This window comes from Emys orbicularis, chromosome 5 (genome assembly GCF_028017835.1).
Source record: "Emys orbicularis isolate rEmyOrb1 chromosome 5, rEmyOrb1.hap1, whole genome shotgun sequence".
Lineage (NCBI taxonomy): Eukaryota > Metazoa > Chordata > Testudines > Emydidae > Emys > Emys orbicularis.
The window spans coordinates 21,361,684-21,382,047 of NC_088687.1; the positions used below are offsets into that span (position 1 = coordinate 21,361,684).

General features: G+C 43.4%; 1 protein-coding gene across 1 annotated transcript in view; it reads left to right on the forward strand.

Moving 5' to 3' along the window:
* The first annotated feature begins 535 nt into the window (after positions 1-535).
* The window catches only part of HPGDS (hematopoietic prostaglandin D synthase), a 44,292-nt gene continuing 24,463 nt past the window's right edge, over positions 536-20,364 (forward strand). Inside the window, exon 1 of the mRNA XM_065405695.1 lies at positions 536-668. Within this exon, the coding sequence (XP_065261767.1) occupies positions 536-668 (133 nt within the window). The remainder of the gene's footprint in view (positions 669-20,364) is intronic.

Here is a 20,364-nt window from a genome sequence, read left to right on the forward strand (position 1 = left end):
CTCAGCCTGCAAACACCCCCAAAGAAACAAAAGCTTCGCTAAATGCAGTTCACAAAAATAGAACATAACTGCATTGCGGGCTCATCATTTGTAAGTTGTGAAGTGCTTCAGATTCCAGAGTACAATATAAAACTCCCTCATTTACAGATGCGTTTTACAATAAAATAAAATTGTAGAAGACAAGCCATAGCTTTGTAACTGCACGAAAGAGAGAGATGAAGGCTGTAGACTGACATGCCCCTCTCCTCTTCTCTTCCTGACTCTTTTAGTTGAACTCAAATGGTTGTCATCTTAGCTTTAAGCATCCAACTTGGACTATTTTGGCTATAGAATGTGGAACTACAGGTGTAGCATGTGGTGGCTATGCAGTAGGATATATTGTGGGTAGCAGGCTAATGTACATGTTTAATTTGGCATTATGTACTGACATTTTATTACCATTGTCACAAACACGTAGGTATATCTTCTATATAAATGTGGCAGGGTAGTTAACGTGTTAAATAATCAACATGGCTTTTTCTTTCAGAGATCCATCATGCCACACTACAAGCTCATGTATTTCAATCTGAGAGGAAGAGCAGAAATCATTCGCTATCTGTTTGCCTATTCAGGCATAAAGTACGAGGACCACAGGATAGAACAAGTTGACTGGCCCAAAATCAAACCAAGTGAGTAAAACAGATTCTTGCATCCAAAGCTTTACAAGAAATCCAGTCATAATACAAAACCACATGGGATGTGTGACGTTGTGCAGTCTATATGGATTTATAAAAACATAATAAGAAGTGAATATAATGTAACTGGAATAGTTTTATAAAAATATGATAAATGAATATAATGTAACTGGAATATGCTTCATGCAAAAGGTCTCTTGTAAGGTATCATTACAAAGCTTATAACCTACTGAGTGTGATCATCCCATTTGTATAAATGTACCACTCTTGCATCTAAAACTAGAAATATGAAATATAACTCTGAGGGCCTATTGTAATTATGTAAAGTGTGGGCCATTAATGATGGTTTGGAATCTTGATGACTCCCATTAACAGAGACCATTGTCTGCAGATGGCTGTGTTTACCTGTTAGTCTTCCTGTATATGTGTGTGCTGGCAAGTGGGCAATGAAGTCTTGCAGTGACATGTGATCATGTCACCTGAACTGGAATCCATCTTTAACCTGGTGCTTTTCCAGTGGGGGGTGGGCGGGGTGGAAACCCAGAGGGACAAAGGGTTCCCGCCTTATGCAAAAGATATATAAAGGGGTGGAAGAGAACAGAGGGAGAGAGGAGCCATCATGAAGAATCCCCTAGCTATCACCTGAGCTGGAACAAGAGCTGTACCAGGGGAAAGAATTATGCCCAGGCCTGGAAGGTGTCTAGTCTGAGAAAAACTTACTGAAGCATCTCTGAGGGTGAGATTATCTGTATTTAGTTTGATTAGACATAGATTTGCGCATTTTATTTTATTTTACTTGGTGACTTACTTTGTTCTGTCTGTTACTACTTGGAATCACTTAAATCCTACTGTCTGTATTTAATAAAATCACTTATTATTTAGTAATTTACTCAGAGTATGTATTAATACCTGAGGGAGCAAACAACTGTGCATATCTCTCTATCAGTGTTATAGAGGGCGAACAATTTATGAGTTTGCCCTGCATAAGCTTTATACAGGGTAAAACGGATTTATCTGGGTTTAGACCCCATTGGGAGTTGGGCATCTGAGTGCTAAAGACAAGCACACTTCTGGGAGCTGTTTTCAGGTAAACTTGCAGCTTTGGGGCAAGTTATTCAGACCCTGGTTCTGTGTTGGAGCCAGACGGGAGTGTCTGGCTCAGCAAGACAGGGTGCTGGAGTCCTGAGCTGGCAGGGAAAACAGGAGCAGAGGTAGTCTTTGCACATCAGGTGGCAGCTCCCAAGGGGGTTTCTGTGATCCAACCCGTCACAGGATGGTACCAATTTGCTGATTTAGGATGGGAAGAATCAATAAATGATAAAACCCTTCAGGTGAAATCTTGGCTTCATTGGCGTCAATGGGAATTTTACTATTGACTTCAGTGAGGCCAGGATTTCATCCCTTGTCTCTCCACCAGGCAATACGAGTCCAAGGACCAGATCCTCAGTTAGTGTAAATTGGCATAGTTCTTTTAACCTCATTGAATATATTGACACCAGCTGGGTCTCATGCCCCAAGTTTTCAAATGCTGTCAGCTAGGAACTGATGGAAACAAGGTAAGCATTAACACACTAAGGCTCTCAGAAAAAATTGGCCCCAAAGGCCACGCTAAAGCCCTTAAACCAATTTCAGAATCAAAATGAAAATTAAAGAAGCAAAGAGGGAACTGCCCCTTGTGACCTGACAAGTTCTCTACGAGCAGAAGCAACAAGAGTAGCTGAGAAGGGACAATGATAGACCACAGCCTTCCTCTGAAAAGCAATATACAGCCTACTGAGAAGCTAACAGTGCACAGAAAGCTACAGGGCTCCTTTGTGTTTACAGTTCAATTAACTTGAGATTGACATAGAATGAGAATAAAATGTCAAAAGGTCAAAGCAATGTCATGTGTATGCCAAGCCCTTTGTTTACATGGCATAGTTTCTACCCTTTAAAACTGTTTAATATCTTAAGTCATCAGTGAGTCTTAGTCCAGAAAAGACTGACATCAGGCTGGTAGTTTGGAGGTAAGCACTTGCCAATTTCCTCCATGTTGTCACTAGAGGAAATTGGCTTCTATTCTGTTACCTCCAGAACAGATTGCTTTAGTGCTTTCTACATGGGGGCTACACTTTAAGATTACAGAAAAGCTTCAGCTGGGGAAAAATGTGGCTTTCCATTTGTTAAGTGGTACTTCCTGGAAGGAACACATTACATGATCAGCACTGGCTTCCAAATTCGTTCTTGGTGCAATCAAAGGTTGTTTTATTCTATAAAGCCCCAAATGCTTTGAATCTTGAATGCTTTAAACATCATTTTCTCTGGAGTGACACTGAGACACTTGCTATTAGCTGGGGAGCTCAGACTAAGACATACAGACTAACACGGCTGCTACTCTGAAACCTAAAATAAGAAGGGGCATCAGGGGAACAGGGCAGAAATAGAGACAGGTTGTTTTCAGTGAGGGGCCTTGGATTTTGGAAACTATGTCTCCATCAGAGCCTAATTCTGTTGACCATCACGTCATGCAGTATAATTTAGGTCTCCCCAAGGCATTTTCAGGGAAGGAGGGGAGAGAAGTGGATGGGAGTGATGGTCAGAGAGTTGGTTTTAGAGGGATTTAGGAGAATTTTTAGTGCTGGACTTTTTTTAAGTTGAATTCGTGTGTATCCACAAATAAAGTTTGTTTACGTTTTCTACGTGTACCTAGAATTTTGGATAGGTGATTATTAAATAAGACTAAATAAAACAGACAATATAAATGGAGACTTAGAAATTACAAATGTATTTACATCTTAAAACATATGAAAAATCAGACTTCCCTGCCAAGACTGAGTTCAAGATGCTGTATCTCCCATGCAGCAATTGAAGACATCACAAACACTCAAACCAGTCAGGCAGGAGGGCAGGAAAATACTTTCCAAGGTATTTTTAGTGTTCAGGACATGAAGCCATCAATGATGAAGCTTTTACGTTATCCAGTGTCTGTTTGCCACTATGCCTGACTGCAGCCCATCTGCACTACCATCATCATGATCGAATGATTAGGGATGCAGGGTGTGTTAAAGAAGAAACTGGGAACCAAGATTTCTAAGCTCTGTTCTTGGATCTGCCTTTACTCTAGAGCCTTGGACAAATCACTTAACCTTTGTTTCTCTATCTGTTAAATCAAAATAATACCGACCCGCCCCACCGGGGTGTTGTAAGGTTTAATTAAAGTTGTAACATACTTTGGGAATATATGTGATGAAAATTGCTATATATACACATTGATAATAATACCATTACTACTATGACTCTGACATTGGATTCCAGAGTAAATAATACATTTGGTAAAGTGCAGGGGGAGGAAGGTTTAGCTGGTGTCCAACTTGGGGCTAGATTCAGCAACCCTCTGCTTGGAACTCTCACTGACCCAGTGGAAGATCTGTGAATGGCAAAACCAGGCATAGAGTACTTCCTAAGGGTCATTCATCATTTTAGAAATGCAAGTAAAAGTAAAGAGAGAGAGAGAGGGAGGATTGGACATATAGTGGTGATTGTCATGGGAAACTCCAAGCCTAGAAAAACAATTGGATAGACACCTGAAAATGCCACTTTAGCCAAGAGTTGGATCCTAAATCCCTGCCTCTGGACAGCTCAAGGCTCTCATTAATGACACTGGATGAGGGTGAGTTCATGCAGAGATAATGGCACCATTCCACCAGACCAGCCAGCAGCAGAATACTTACTATGGGAAAATCTACTCCATGGGAAATAATAATTAATTATTCACTCTTTCAGTGTTTCTAGCTATAGCATGGTGAAATGTGTCATGTCGTATCACAAGGGTATATAAGTGCTGATGTTTAATGAATATTTAGGTACGCAGGCAAATACAATCTCCCCTCCATCCAAATGCAAGTCGATGCGTCAGATTCAAGGTTCATGTGTGTGAGGAGAGTGTAGCTCAGTGCTTCTCTGATGTTATTTGGTTGTATTGCAATTTATGCAATAAATATACCTTCTAGTTGCACGTACATAATTATCAAGAGCTATGGGTAGTAAAAGGTTACAAAGCTGAAAGTGTCAAATCACGAGAACTTTCAAAGAACTCCCCAGCAAATGAAACTCAAATAGCCCTTTTAGCCAACTCCTTAGGCAAACCTTCCTTCCCACTCCCTCACAGATAAAAGCCTGAATAAATAGGTAGGTCCAGTCAGGTGTCTTGGAGGTAAACAAACTGGGGCCCTGCAGAGAAATCAAATGACAGACCAAGGATCCTTTAATGCAATTGCACTGCCTCCAACCTCAACAAATAAAAGTCTAGACTTTTCTAGCTCAGCTGATTTTAACCATCAGGACGGAGCACAAAGAAAGAGGCAGTCTTTTAGCCAGGGCCTAAGCTGTACAAGGCTTTGTCTATCAGAACTATGGTAACTCTAAGAATAGCATATAGAAACAAACTGGAAGCCAGTGCAGTTTTCAAAACACAAGTGCAAAACTCTCCATGTACGAAACAACAGAACCACATTCTGCACGAGCTGAAGTTTATGAAGTGTATTTTGTTTTACTAGCGTCAAGACATAATTAGTGAATGTAATGTAATATAATACAGTTATATAAATAAAACAAGACAGTCAGAACAAAATAACCTCGGCATAAAACAAGATCCAAATTATATATGCTATCTTGCTTTTCAATTGTTTGAAAACCTTTCTGTGGAAAATGTCAAATCATTATCTTCATACAAAACATTCTGATTTAGATGAAACTGCATTTTCTGATGGAACACTGTTCTATCGAAAAAAATTTCCACAGACTCCACCTGCAAAGAGAATACTGACATTACCAGAACATACGTCCATGGAAATCATGTGCTGTACATTCCTTCTTATCCCTTCATTTCAAACTGCCTAGCCTAAAAGTAGAAGCAATAAAAACTGCTATGTCCTGGTGTTTCAGCTAAGCCTCCCCAATAAAGCCTGGATAAAGCAAAGCCACAATGCTACATAATCATTAAAAGACTTTCTGCTCTAAAATATCAGTTGTAATGGTAAGACGACCGCATCAGCTCAAGTGACTAGCTTTTACCACTGATACGAGCCAACAATTACGAATTACACTAGTTATGTGGTTATCATGCTAGATTTCCTCATTCACACCTGCAATCGTTTGTATCACAGTTCACACAGGTCTTTAAATATTAGGAGACTTTGGAAGACTACAAACATTAGCAGAAGGAGATACAACAGTAGTGCGGTGCATGGCTTATTTGCATCTCTCTAAAGTATTAATTTCATTCAGACTAGACAACAAATCCTACATAGCTCAAAATGTTTTGTGCAGATTCCCTTTTTAACATAAAAATTATATCTGAAAAAAATAGTCTATACAATATAGCAGAGCTGTGTATTTTTGGTTGCTACAAATTATGTAACTATAATATTGAAAATAGGTTGGGGGAAAGCACAGAAGCTAGATTTCCATGGATAACAACATACACAAGTATGTGCGCACATTTCTACACTTAATTTTGTGAACAAATCAGGGCCCAATTGTGAATGCTGAGATCAGAAATCAAGTCCACAATCCGACTCTTTTAAACTACTCTTTCAAGGGAAGAAAAAGGTCGAACTATCCAGGGGAAAGAACAGCATATCTTCTCTCCTCCCATTATTGCAGACAAGGAACAGATCTTCTGATTCAGAGTCTAAGGGAGCTCCTCAGAGAACGTTTCAGATTAAAAAAAAAAAAAAGTTTGGAAAACCGCATCCACAGGGACCATAGCCATGGAAGCATGAAAAACCACAAAGTGGAATTTTGCTTCATTAATGAAGATGATCCAAGAATTATTATAAGACTTTTATTTAAAAAAAAAAAAAAAACAATCATGGGACAAAAAATGTACTCTCCATCCTGTCTCACAAGCAAAGATATTACTGAAAAATAGCATGCATGCATCTGTGTAGAACAGAGTTTGAAACTTGGTGCCTTGCCCAGAGTTAGAATTCATTTTAATTCTCCTCCTAGGAAGACCAAGGCAAACAAACACTGCAGGATGTTAAGAGTTAATCTTAACATGCAGGACAGTAATTTAGAATGCTGCAGGTTTTACTTTTGAACAGGATTAAACAGTATGTGATTTTGGAGTGGCCAGTTTTGCCAATCTTTGAGCATTTCTCTTAACTCAAAATTACTTTTCAGCAGCTTTGGCTGGACAATTCATTCTTTGCTCCTAATGCTATTCTCTCTCTCTTACTCTTTTGCCCATTTCTATAATGTCTTCTCAGTGCACCATAAACATGAAAGCTTTGCATGGTTTGGTTTAGGTACTTTGACAACAAAATGTCTATAATTGTACATTTCATTTATTTCCTTTTGTCACCAGTCAATCTGCTGTAGGATTTCAAAATAGTAATTTTGGGCAAAAATTCTGTAACTTCAATATTAAGGAAATTCAAGCAGACCCGTAAACAAGCAAAGCTATGTAAATGCAACTCTTCCGGGTTGCTTTTCAATAGAGTTGGCAAGAAATAGGAATCTCCATTTTGCAGGAAATTCCGAGTTGCCAATGTTTAGTTCTGTATGGGAATTTCTGACAAAATGGAACAATCCATTTCACTGTCCAGCCCGCTTGGCTCCCTGCCAAGTGGGCAGTTCATGAACTGGGAAGTCCTAGGGCTGGCAACTGGGGAACCAACCGGGCAGTCCCCCTGCCAGCAGGGCAGCCAGGACCCTGACTGGTTTCCTGCCAACCTGGCCAGCAGGCTGCCAGTACACCAGGCAAGCTGGCCAGCCTGTCAGTCTATTTGGTTTCCATCAAAAGTATCAATGGAATCGACACACTCACATAGAATGTTTCTATTCCATCAGATCAGCATTTTACAACCGCAAACTGTTGCACTGGAAAATCTTCACCCAGCTTTCCTCTTCAATGCCTGCTCAGGACTAGCGCAGACCACCTTTAGGCTAATATCCCAAAAGCAGGAAAGGTAGTGAGTGTGAGGCATTGGATCCAGATGAGCTTCCGGTCTATGTCGGAGCCCCACAACTCTTGTTATATGCAAATAAAGCGTAACACTTACCTAACACTTGATTTTCGACGTGCTGTACAAAGTTTAATTGTTATTAATTTCGGCTTCCAGGCGTGATGATTTAGGGACAAATCCTGAGAGAAGCTAACCCCTGCAACCCCCTTCAATCTCAATGCAATTATAGGCTGTCCGTGCCTCTTAAGATTTGGCTTGAAATCATCACACATGCAGACTCAGCAAGCACTAGGCAACCCACCTGTCAGCCTACCACCTCTTGATTGCCAGTCTATCTTCCCTGCATGAAGCCTCTCTGAGCTCCATGGTAAATCCACCCTGACAGCATGCCTGGCCTGCTGATGAGACCTGCCTCCTCACTACTGGGGATCAACCAGGAACTTGCAGCAGGGGAAAGCATTTTACATAGTGAGTGCGGGAAGGGAGACAGATACAAGAGTGGGCAAACTCTCCTGTTCGGCACGTGCACTATCCTATATTCTTAACCTGGTTCTGCCTACCAGCTGTCAAGAGATCCTTCCCATCTCCCCAGATGGTGCCTCTTGGCAGCCACCAAAACCTCCCAGAAAAAGTATTCATGTCCCACCTGGAAATCACCCAGTTCACAATAGTTTACGTCCACCAGGAAACTCCCTAGTTCACAAAGTGTTGAAAATACTGCCAGATCAAGAGGCTGGGGTTTGCGTTTTAGCTAGAGAAAAAAAAAAGTGGGTGGTTTGGATCCAGGCTCCATGGTATTTGAACTAACAAAGTTGAGGGTTGGAGTGGAAAGTCAGGGTAAAATGATCTTGTTTCGACTTGTCCCTAAATTAAAATAATGTAAAGTGCCAACCAGTGCTAGAGAGCAATGCACTTCAAAAGTAAGTGCAAAATGTGGCTAAGTGCAACTATAGCCTGTCAAGCTATTTGGCTTTATCTGAAGCCACATCTAGATGGGAATTTTTGATCTGACCTCTATCTTTATAGTTCATTGAACCAAAATCCCAGGTCTATAAACTCCCTAGCTGTAAATAAATAAATAAATAAAATTAATGGAGATATCCTATCTCCTAGAACTGGAAGGGACCTTGAAAGGTCATACGAGTCCAGCCCCCTTGCCTTCACTAGCAGGTCCAAGTACTGATTTTGTCCCAGATACTTAAGTGGCCCACTCAAGGATTGAACTCACAACCCTGGATTTAGCAGGCCAATGCTCAAACCACTGAGCTATCTCTCCCACCCTCCCATTTTGCAATGTGGAAATGAATCTGGATTAAGCAACTTGAGCTCACCTCATATCATTCCTGCCCATTTAAATAGGTACAGAAATTTAAACCGGAAGACACAGAATCTCTTCATTCTAGATCCTGCAGAACTTGAGAAACAAAATTGGCAGGGAGGGTTCGGATTTAAACATACAATTTAAATGATGGAATTGAAAATATTTCAATCACTAGCAGAAATATACTCAATTCAAGACCTACCGAGTCACATGATAGACTCTTTAAAAAACATTTAAAAATTCCTTGTCATGGAATACATTGAAAAGGAATGGGTGTTACCATTTCATTGAGTCATAAAGCTACTAACATCTGCAGCATGTTGTATGAACAACTTCAAGGGGAAAGTAATGACAATTAATAGCCACTTCGTAGAAGTAGCACAGGATATTTTTATGTCATTCACTGCTAAATATTAACCATCTCTTCCCAGGGAATGCTCTGAGGTTGGAAGTGTGGTTGAAAGGTCCAAAGGCAAGTTGCTGAGTGGGTGATTATTGTGATGAAAATTAATTCTGCTGTGATGAATCTTCGGAGATGAATCTTCGGAGACTTAGTGTCTGACAGCAGGAAGCAAGCATTCCTCAGGGGATGCGCATCATTTTTCCTGAATGACTCTTGTTGGAATGACATAACATAGCTTTACAGAACACCACTCGGGCTCTTGGTGAACAGTCACTTTAAAAAGAAACACGTATTATAGTATTACTTGTGTTATGGTAATATCTAGAGGGCCCAACTTCAATCAGGGCTCCATTGTGTCCCAAACACATTTTAAAGGGTAGCTCCTGCCCTAAAGAGCCTACATTTTACATACACAAGATGGATAGGGTGGGGGGAAAGAGTATTATCCCCTTTTTTACAGAAAGAGAAATGGGGCACAGAAAAATGAAGTGACCTGCCCAAGGTCACATGGGAAATCTATAGCAGAGCCAAGAACTGAACCCAGCTTCCCTGAGTCCCAGTCCAGTCCCTTCACCACAAGACAATTCTTCCTCTCTATTGGCTTTATAAAATCCTCTCAAAAGTGAAATCTCCTTCCATTTACCCTTCCAGCAAATTCTCTCTCTAGCATGCTTCTGACATTAGACACTAATTAAACATTTGTTTCCCATGGCTCAGTTTAAACAAACATCCACGTAACAGCAAAGAAACAGATGCTATTCTTGATTTGGGGAGGTGGTTATTTCCACAAACAGACAACACAGCAAACAATGCTGGATGTAACTGTTTGTCAGTCTCTAGACAACCCAAGTGCCCTATTTTAGAGGCGGTTAGGCTGCCGGATTGCACCATAACCAAATGAAGCTTTGGGGTGCACGAGAAAGCTTAACCACAGACATCCTGGCTTGGACTCCGGCAGCTTTATAAACTGTTTTAATACTAACAAAAATGGGATAGAGGAGGAACAGTTCATGTCATAGTGCAAGCCCAGGGAAGGGAGGAGGAAGGTGAAATCACACATGCGAGAAACAGCTGAAATGAAGGATCAGGATCCACTTGGAAAAGAAGAGTGGACACCGGGGAAGAAGGGAAGCATATGAGACAGAAGGGAAAGGTAGAAGAAATAATAATAGTCATGGAGATTTACCTTCTCTGTCCCCTCTCCTGGTCAATAGCAGGAAGGAGGTGGAAACGATTTCAAAAAGTCTGGCCCAGAAAGGGGGTTGGGTCTCCAGGGATCCAGCCACAGGAGGCAGCTTGAAAACTAGGAGGCTGCTGAGGGACACAGAGCCCTTAGGAGAGCAGGTTCACGCCAGGAGGAGCTGCAGTAGCCCGTGGGAAAGGGCTGTGGGGTGATGATTGTGGGCCATTTGTCGTGCACAGGTCAATTGCCTGTTATCAGGAGCCATGTAGGAACAGCTACATTGGCCTAGAAGCATAACACAGGTGATGTCTAATTGCCTTTGTTGGAATGGACTAAAAGTGGAATCCCAGTTACGAGGCCTGAGGAGCCTTAACCCTCTCTATTGGGCTGCCCCTAAAGGGCCAAGTAGGGAGCAGTTCTTTATCATTTGTTATGAGTGAGAGGTTGTACCTTGAGTTTGAAAGACCTTCCTTTCTATCCCCACTAGGAAACAATCCTTTCCTTGAGCAACAGGCCTAAGTGCTTATTGGGAGTCATCAGGTGCTAGAGTCTACAGGAGCTAGCCGATGAAACACCTTCACAGCTTGTAGCTGAGCTGAGGCACACCCAGCTCCAAACCTCTGAGGTGCACTCAATGACTTCAGTGGGTGGCAACATTATTGACTTCCAGAGGGGCTGTGTGGGATTTAGTTCAGTACAGAATTCAGGGCAGTGTGCCACACCAGAAAACAACGTGTAATCAGGAAATGAGCAAAAACAGGGAAATACACACAATTAGCTACTGAAAGCATACATTAAAAATAGTTAAGAATTAAAGGAAATAATTTGTATTAGCCAGTGACCCATGCTGTTTGCTTGTTCTCATAGGGTTACCATATGTCCGGATTTTCCCGGACATGTCTGGCTTTTTGGTCCTCAAATCCCCGTCCGGGAGGAATTTCCAAAAAGCCGTACATGTCCGGGAAAATAGGGAGGCATGGTAAGGGGACCGCCTCCTCCCCGGGCTCCAACTTCTCGGCTCCTACCGCTCTCCACCGCGCGCCGGGACCGAAGCAACTTCCCCAGCGCAGCAGCAGCTGGAGCCCGGGAAGGAGGCAGCTCTTTTACAGTTAAAGTGCAGCTCACGGAACCCCTCATACTCCCGCCCATTCTTTGCCTACCAGACGAGCAGCTGGTGGGGCAAGAGGCTTCTGCCAGAGAGGACTGGTGCCTGCTGAGAATTGGGGGCACAATTTAAAAGTTTGGCCCCCTCCAACAGCTTGAATTGCCCTCCTAGGCATGCCCCACCCCTTCCCCTCAGCAGTTGCTCCCTGCAGCTCCCAGGTGTTTGCTGCTGCTTCTCCCCAGTCACCGCTCCCACCTTGCCAGCTCCAACAGCTGCCCTGGAGGAAGGGAGCCCAGCAGCACCATGTGACAAAGTGGGGCCAGCAAACCCTCGCAAAAGTATGGGGGCATGTGACCCCATGTGCCCCCCTCCACACATTGCCTTCTGCCCAGTGGGGAGAAGGGTCTTGGGGCTTCAGGCCCACAGGGCACACCTGCCAGGGCTTCAGCAGGAGTGGGGCTGAAGCCCTGAGCCCTGGCAGACGCGCCCCGACTCTCAAACTTCTGAAGATTGTTGCCTGTGGTTTGGATGGTCAGTAAGTTTTGCCACCCCTGTGCTATAAATTGCCTAAACCCAGCAAAATAACAGAACGTCAGCACTTACAAACTTTGCTTATCTCATGAATTCCAGTGATAAATTGCATTTCCTGTGTCTCAGCCTACATTCTCCAACTGTCAAGAAAGCAACATCCTGTATGGTTCATGTTCTTTTGTTGTAACTGACAAACTTTGAAAAGTGATTGACTCTTGTTTGTAATTTGTAGTGTAGAACAATGGTTTTCAACCTTTTCATTTGCAGACCCCTAAAAAATTTCAAATGGAGGTGCAGACCCCTTTGGAAATCTTAGACATAGTCTGCGGCCCCTGGGGGTCCACAGACTACAGATTAAAAACCACGGGTGTAGAATAATCTTTCATACTGTGCTGCTAAATTTTAAGGGGGGGAATGATGTGATTGGCTCAAAGAGAGGTGCCAATTATAAAATTACACTGTTTGCCTCACTACCCTTCGTAAGTGTTTGTGTAGAAAACAGAAAAGTCATTCTTTGCTCAATTCAGTTTCCAGATTAATCAATTCTGGTTTCATAACTGCCAGAAGCTGGGGCTGGATAATAGGGGAGGGATCGTTCGATAATTACCTTGTTCTGTTCATTCCCTCTGAAACATCCAGCACGGACCTCTGTCAGAAGACAGGATACTGGGTTAGATGGACCATTGGTCTGACCCAGCATGACCACGTTTATGTTTTTATATATATATATATATATATATATATATATATATATATATATATATATATATATATATATATATATATAAGGGGACTGTTGCCCCCTTACTAACATTCAGTGGGGGTGTTTTGGTTGGCTTGCTCCCAGTACTAAAAGGGGAAGGGTCGATGGCAAATCAGGAGCCTGAGACTGACAGTCCCCAGGAACAATGGGGAGAGGCCAATGCTCCAGATCAGCCTGATTGACAGGGCGGGCAGGCTAATCAGAGAATCAGGAGGCGAGGGGGGTCCCGTCCTCCGTGTGAACTGGAATGGCTTGAGTCAGACAGAGTGGGGCCGAGCTAAGGAGAGAGCAGGGGCCCGAGCTAAGTTGCTGGGAGCAGAGCTGCAGCCCCAAAAGCCAGAGCACAGCCCAGAGAGAGCAGACCTGCCCTGGGAGGAGAGCTGCAGCAACCAGAGCCAGAGGGGCCAGACAAGCAGCCAGGAAGCAGGTCAGAGCTGGGAGCAGAGTCACAGAAGCAGCCTGCAGAGCAGACCTGCCCTGGGGGCAGAGCTGTAGCAACCAGAGCCAGAGAGGCCAGAGAAGCAGCCCAGGGAGCTGAAGGCAGAGCAGCAGCAGCAGCCGTGCTGAAGCAGAGTGGAGCTGGAGCTGGGGCTGGAGCTGGGGCTGGAGCAGGGGCTGGAGCCGGGTGCGGTGAGCAGCTGGGGAGAGTGAGGGGGACCCTGGGCAGCAGGCCCAGCACAGGGAGACGCCTCAGCCAAGAGGCCTTGCAGGCCAGACTTGGAGGGGGATCATAACCCCGACCGGACAGGGGCGACGCTGGGAAGAAGGGTCCTGCCACCTAGAGCCTGAGAGCGTGTGGCCACCGCCAGAGCAAGTGTCCAACCCACAGCGTCTCTGCAGCACAGCCAGGGCCTGAGAAGGAGGCCCGGGACCTACAAGGAACAGACTGTGAACTGCCCTGACGTTCCAGAGACACTGCTTGTGATGTTCCCTGCCACAGAGCAGGGTGATGGGTTTTCCTTTAACCTTTCCCATTTTTCCTTATTCTTTTTTAAAAGTAATTGTTAATTAAACAACTTGTATTTGCTTTAAATTGTATAAAATGATCAGTGGGACAGGGAGGTGCCCAGTGCAGAGAGAGTACCCCGGAGTGGGGACACCCGAGCCCCTGTCCTAGGTGACCACAGCAGGGTTGGGGGTCAAGCCCCCCAGGAATCCTGGGCCCAGCCTTGTCGGGGTTTACGAGGACTCTGCCAGACAGGAGAGTGGAAGGGGAGTCCTCAAGGGCAGGGAGGCCTCTGGGTAAAGGAAGTGGGAGCGAGGGCTCGGATCCTTTCGCTAGCCCACTTCACCGGGGTAGTGCAGAAGCCAGGAAAGTTCCCCACAATAGCGGGACCATTCCCCCGCTTACATATATATCAGTTCCACTGTATTGTGTGGCATTTTGCTTTAACAGCAACTGCAAAAGTTGAGTCACACTTATCAACTCACTGATTGCATGATTTTAGACAAGTCAGCTGAAATCTTGTGCTTCTCTCATTTCTTCTGGTAACTCCTTCACTGCTGATCAGCCACTGCTCCCGATCTGGTGCTGCTGTACTATTAACATTGTCAAAAACAATCACAGTTTTGAATGTAACCACTTCCTCAGGGCAGGGATGTATTGTGCAGTGCTGGTCACTAAGGGCTGGTCCACACTAACCCCCCAGTTCGAACTAAGATACGCAAATTCAGCTACGTGAATAACGTAGCTGAAGTCGAAGTATCTTAGTTCGAACTACAAGGTACTTACCGCAGGTCCACATGCGGCAGGCAGGCTCCCCCATCGACTCTGCGTACTCCTCTCGCGGAGCAGGAGTACCAGTGTCGACGGCGAGCACTTCCGGGATCGATTTATCGCGTCTAGACAAGACGCGATAAATCGATCCCAGAAGATCGATTGCTTACCGCCGAACCCGGAGGTAAGTATAGACATACCCTAAGTACACAACAACAGTTGTTGAGAGCAGCCTTGTTCCACTGACAGCAACATGCTCTGCCTGGATATACTTGGAAAGTTCAACAGCTGATTTTGCCCAGTTTATCTCACTGAAACAAAAAGCTTTGGGCATTATCCTTTGTAGATAAGCCAGCTGAAGATCACACAGCTTTAAACATAGTGGTAATCAGGGCACAATGCACTGCTAGCGCTCAACACAAGGTCAAGCACTTTGTCAGCTTCACTGTCAGGGTCTTTCACTTTAGTATGCAAGAATGTGCCCTTCTGTATGACTCTTAATTCAGTAACACATTGTTGTTGCCTGGAACTTGCTGCTCTCTAGATAATAAACATAAGAAATCCTGTTAGCAGAACAACTCTATTACTGCGTCAGTAGTGACTAACAGCATGTGCTTTCTCATCGGGGCAAAGCAATTCTAATTTTCTCTTGGCCCTCTTCTTTCTGTTATCATCATCATCAAAATTTATTCTGGCACCCTGGGATGTTGCACTCAAAAAAATTGCTGTCATTGGCACTGTGTACATGTAAATTCTTGATGTACCTAGTGAAAGTGCATACAGGAGCCCTTTAAGTTCTGTGCAGCTGTCAGCTGGCTTATGTAGAGGTGGATTTGACTCTAAATTCTCTTACCCAATGTGATTTATGTACTACATGATAAAAAACAGAGCCATGAGGTAAATGTTAATCAATTTCCATATTGATTGAGCTCTTCTTGGAAGCAAGTCCTGGACACATAATGCTTCAGTGTTTTTCCTCTTTCATTCTCTCTCGACACATCTCACTGGGGACTCTAGTTTCTCCCCCCCCCCCCCAAAACATGCTCATTGTGAAGTATTGTACAAACTGAAATCTGGACAAATTTGTTCACACTGGGGAAACAGGAGTTGTGGCAAAAATGGCAAGGATGATAATAGAGCTGAAGCAGCAATAGACATAGCACATCACCATAAACTCTTAAAGTAGGGGTGACAGGTTAGGCCTTGTCTCCACAAGAACCTTGTACTATTGTAACTAAATCCATTTAGAAACTGATTTAGTTAAATTGGTGCAAACCCTGCATGTGGACAGTTATTTTGGTGTATATTCACCTTTGTCCAGCTTGTCTTCGTCCATCCCTCCACAAACGCAAGTCAACGCCACACCCTTCCATTTTGTTGTGAGCATGTTCTTTCCATTTCTGTCCAAAAAGTTTTGTCATGGGATTGGCCCAGCGCGTTTTCAATCTGCCCAGTGGTTGTTTGTGGTCTCTGGGGATCCGGTCACTGATGCGGGTTGTCCACCTATTGTCCTGCCTACGGAATACATGACATGGTGTATATTGATTCAGCTTAAGTCTGTAGGAAATCAATCCCAAACTAAATCCATATAAGGCACTCTTTAAACTGAAATAAGAGCATCCACCTAAGGAGACTGCACCCATCTAACTAAACCAATTTTGAAAATGGGTACAATTTTCTCATGTAGAAAAGGCCTTAGTGTTGGGAGTAACTGAGAGGACCTCAATGGAATAAAAATGCCGCTCCAGCTTTCACTTAATGATGATAGTACTCCAGGAGTTGAATGTGCTTTGTCTGTTTACAAGCAGCAAGATTATCTGTTGTGTTCTTCTATAAGAGATATGCACTGGCAACAGAGCTTACTTGTACACACCAGCTGCATTCATCAAAATGCTGTGCCAGGTCTGGCTGAGATTCATTTAGCTAGGGTATTTTATACTGTGCAGCCACCTAGTGGCTGCACAGTATAATATAGTTTAGCATTCTATTCCATCTGCCCCTTTAAGTCCTGTATTCCTACCATTTACAGTATTTACACTATCACACTGTCTTTGAAGTTCAGTACATATCAGTCTGTTGAGTGTCTCTGGATTGTTTATAATTTCATGAGCTGAATGCATAACAACTTGGTTATCTGGCTGTTCATTAGTTGCAATGACTGGTTGTGGTTGGTTTGGTATCCTTGAGTCTTCTTCTGCATCTACCATCTGTAGAGTTTGCTCTGTTGAGTGTTCTCTGTGAGGAACAAACTGTAGATGGCCACGGTTTCTCTTGAACTCTACACTATTGGTCTCAAATCACATATGATCTGGGTGCTGAATTCTTTTTCATCACAGCAGCTCAAGTTGTCCATCTTTTTTCACCATCCAATTTGAAATGAACATGGTCACCAGGCTCTAGACCTGGCAGTTCCCTAACTGAGTGATGTCTGTTGTACAAGTGGTCATAACTCTTTCAGCCTTTTTATCCGATTTGGCTGCTCGCTTCATGACTGGCCACTTTGGAAATAGGTTCCTTTCCAAAGTTGGAACAGTAGTTCTGTGTTGTCTTCCCATCAGGAGTTATGCTGAACTACATCCAGTAGTCACTACCAGCTTTGATTTTTAACTCAGAAGAACAAGGAATGGATCTTCCTGCTATAGGGTTTTCTTGGTTGTCTGTACAGCTCTCTCAGCCTCTCCATTCACTTGTGGATAATGTGGGCCGCTTGCAGGGCTGGCTTTAGGCTGATTCCCCCGATTCCCCAGAATTGGGTCCCACGCCTAAGAGGGCCCCGTGCCTTAGGTGCCTTTTTAATTTTTTTTTTTTACTCACCCGGCGGCGGTCCACTACGGGTCTTCGGCAGTATTTTGGCGGCGGGGGGTCCTTCAATGCCGCGGAAGACCCGGAGCTGAGTGAAGGACCCCCCGCCGCCAAAGTGCCGCCGAAGACCCGGACCGCCGCCAGGTATTCGAATCGGGCCCCGCTGGTCCTAAAGCCGGCTCTGGCTGCTAGTAGTAGGATCAAAATCATATTTCATTCAAATGACTTAAATTCTACTGCAGTGAATTGTGGTCTGTTATCCATCACTAGTTGTTCTGGAACACTGAAGTGAGCAAAAGTGCATTTTAGTTTCTTGTTAACAATGCAACATGTTATGGACTTTCAAGTATATTATTTCTATATACCTGGGAAAATAGTCCACAACAAGCAGCTAGTCTGTTCCAAGGTCTGACTGGTAGAGATGCTGTTATTAAAGGTTCTTCTGTTGTGTTGGTCTGTTAGTTCTGCAATGCTCATATTCTTAATGTCCTTGCTGATGCCTGGTCCCCATGCTGACTGGTTGGCCCATTCATGGCATTTAGTCCATCATGGATGAGGTTTAGGATATCTCCTAATATTTTATTTATGATGCAATCACCTTTAATCATGAGTCCATTTGACTCTATTACTTGTCCACACATCACAAGGTAGTCTCTTGTCACTCCCTTAACATCCTTTGATTACTTGGGCCAGCCACCCCTAAGGTAATTTATAACTTCTTAAAGTTGTGTGTCTGTCAAGGTTGCTTTTTGTAGCTGGAGTAGTCTCTTATCTTCTGTACCCGGAAAGATAATGGAGAAAATAATTAAGAAATCAATTTACAAACATCTAGAAGATAATAAGGTGATAAGTAACAGTCAGCATGGATTTGTCAAGAACAAATCATGTCAAACCAACCTGATAGCTTTTTTTTGACAGGGTAACAAGCCTTGTGGATAGGGGGGAAAGCGGTAGATGTGGTATATCTTGACTTTAGTAAAGCTTTTGATACTGTCTTGCATGACCTTCACATAAACTAGGGAAATACAACCTAGATGGAGCTACTATAAGGTGGGTGCATAACTCGTTGGAAAACCGTTCCCAGAGAGTCATTTTCAGTGGTTCCAGTCATGCTGGAAGGGCATAACAAGTGAGGTCCCGCAGGGATCAGTTCTGGGTCGGATTCTGTTCAATATTTTCATCAATGATTTAGATAATGGCATAGAGAGTACACTTATAAAGTTTGCGGATGATACCAAGTTGGGAGGGGTTGCAAGTGCTTTGGAGGATAGAATTAAAATTCAAAATGATCTGGACAAACTAGAGAAATGGTCTGACGTAAATAGGATGAAATTCAATAAGGACAAATGCAAAGTACTCCACTTAGGAAGGAGCAATCAAAATGGGAAACCACTGCCTAGGAAGGAGTACTGTTGAAAGGGATCTGGGGGTCATAGTGAACCACAAGCTAAATGAGAGTGTCTGTTGCAAAAACACAGTTGCAAAAAAAGCAACCATCATTCTGGTATGTATTAGCAGGAGTTTTCTAAGCAAGACACATGAAGTAATTCTTCTGCTCTACTCCACACTGATTAGGCCTCAACTGGAGCGTTGTGTCCAGTTCTGGGTACCACATTTCAGGAAGGATGTGGACAAATTGGAGAGAGTCCAGAGAAGAGCAACAAAATGATTAAAGGTCTAGAAAACATGACCTATGAGGGAAGATTGAAAAAATTGGATTTGTTTAGTCGGGAAAAGAGAAGACAGAGGGGACATAACAGTTTTCAAGTACATATAAGGTTGTTACAAGGACGAGGGAGAAAAATTGTTCTCCTTAAACTCTGAGGATAGGACAAGAAGCAATGGGCTTAAATTGCAGCAAGGGAGATTTAAGTTGGACATTAGGAAAAACTTCCTAACTGTCAGGGTGGTTAAGCACTGGAATAAATTGCCTAGGGTGGTCGTGGAATCTCCATCATTGGGGATTTTAAGAGCAGGTTGGACAAACACCTGTCAGGGATGGTCTAGATAATTCTGCCATGAGTGCAGGGGACTGGACTAGATGACCTCTTGAGGTCCTTTCCAATGCTATGATTCTTACACTGGTGTGTATGCGTTAGCAGCATCCACATACACATTTATGTCATCTTTGAGCTCACGGGCAGTTGAGTGTGGTGCTGGCTCCATGACAGAATGTCTGTTATCACCAGATTCTTCTGAGGAACTTATTTAGCAATTGGGTTAAATCGCATTAAACTTACCAATAGATGTTGACATGTCAGCGGTGCTTGACCCAAGACTTTTCCATTGATGAAGGTTGCAAGTAGATTATGGTCTGTTACCAGTGTAAATGAATCCACTCCACACAGATATCTGTAAAAGTTCTCACATGCCCACACACTTGCCAGGCACTCTTTGCATATTGTTTTTTCGCATTTCTAAGTGTGTGAGAGGAAATGCACCAAGCTTCCACTCAGAGCCATGTTGTTTCAACAATACACCTCCTAGGCCATAGCTGCTTGCATCTGCACTAACCATTGTGGGCTTGTGCACATCACCATAGTTGAGAACTGGAGCTGTGGAGATCATTTCTTTTACCTTTTTGAAAACAATTTATTGATTTGGCCCCCATAGCCAAGTTGTGTTGGACTTTAACAATTCACTCGGTGGTTTTGTCACTGTGGAAAGGTCTTGACCTTTAACCTCCCCAGTCTACATCTCAGTTCTGATATATTAGTTGGTGCATTCAATTGTTTAATTGCTTTACTTTCTCAGGCCTAGAACTGATTCTATATTTGTTTGTCTGTCCATCCCAAAAACTCAATTTGGGGTAGGCGGAAAATGCATTTTTCTTTGTTTAGCTTCAGTCCAGACTGATTGATTAGGCTTAGAACTTCGTTGAGGATTTAGTGGTGCTCTTCCATCAAAGATCCATA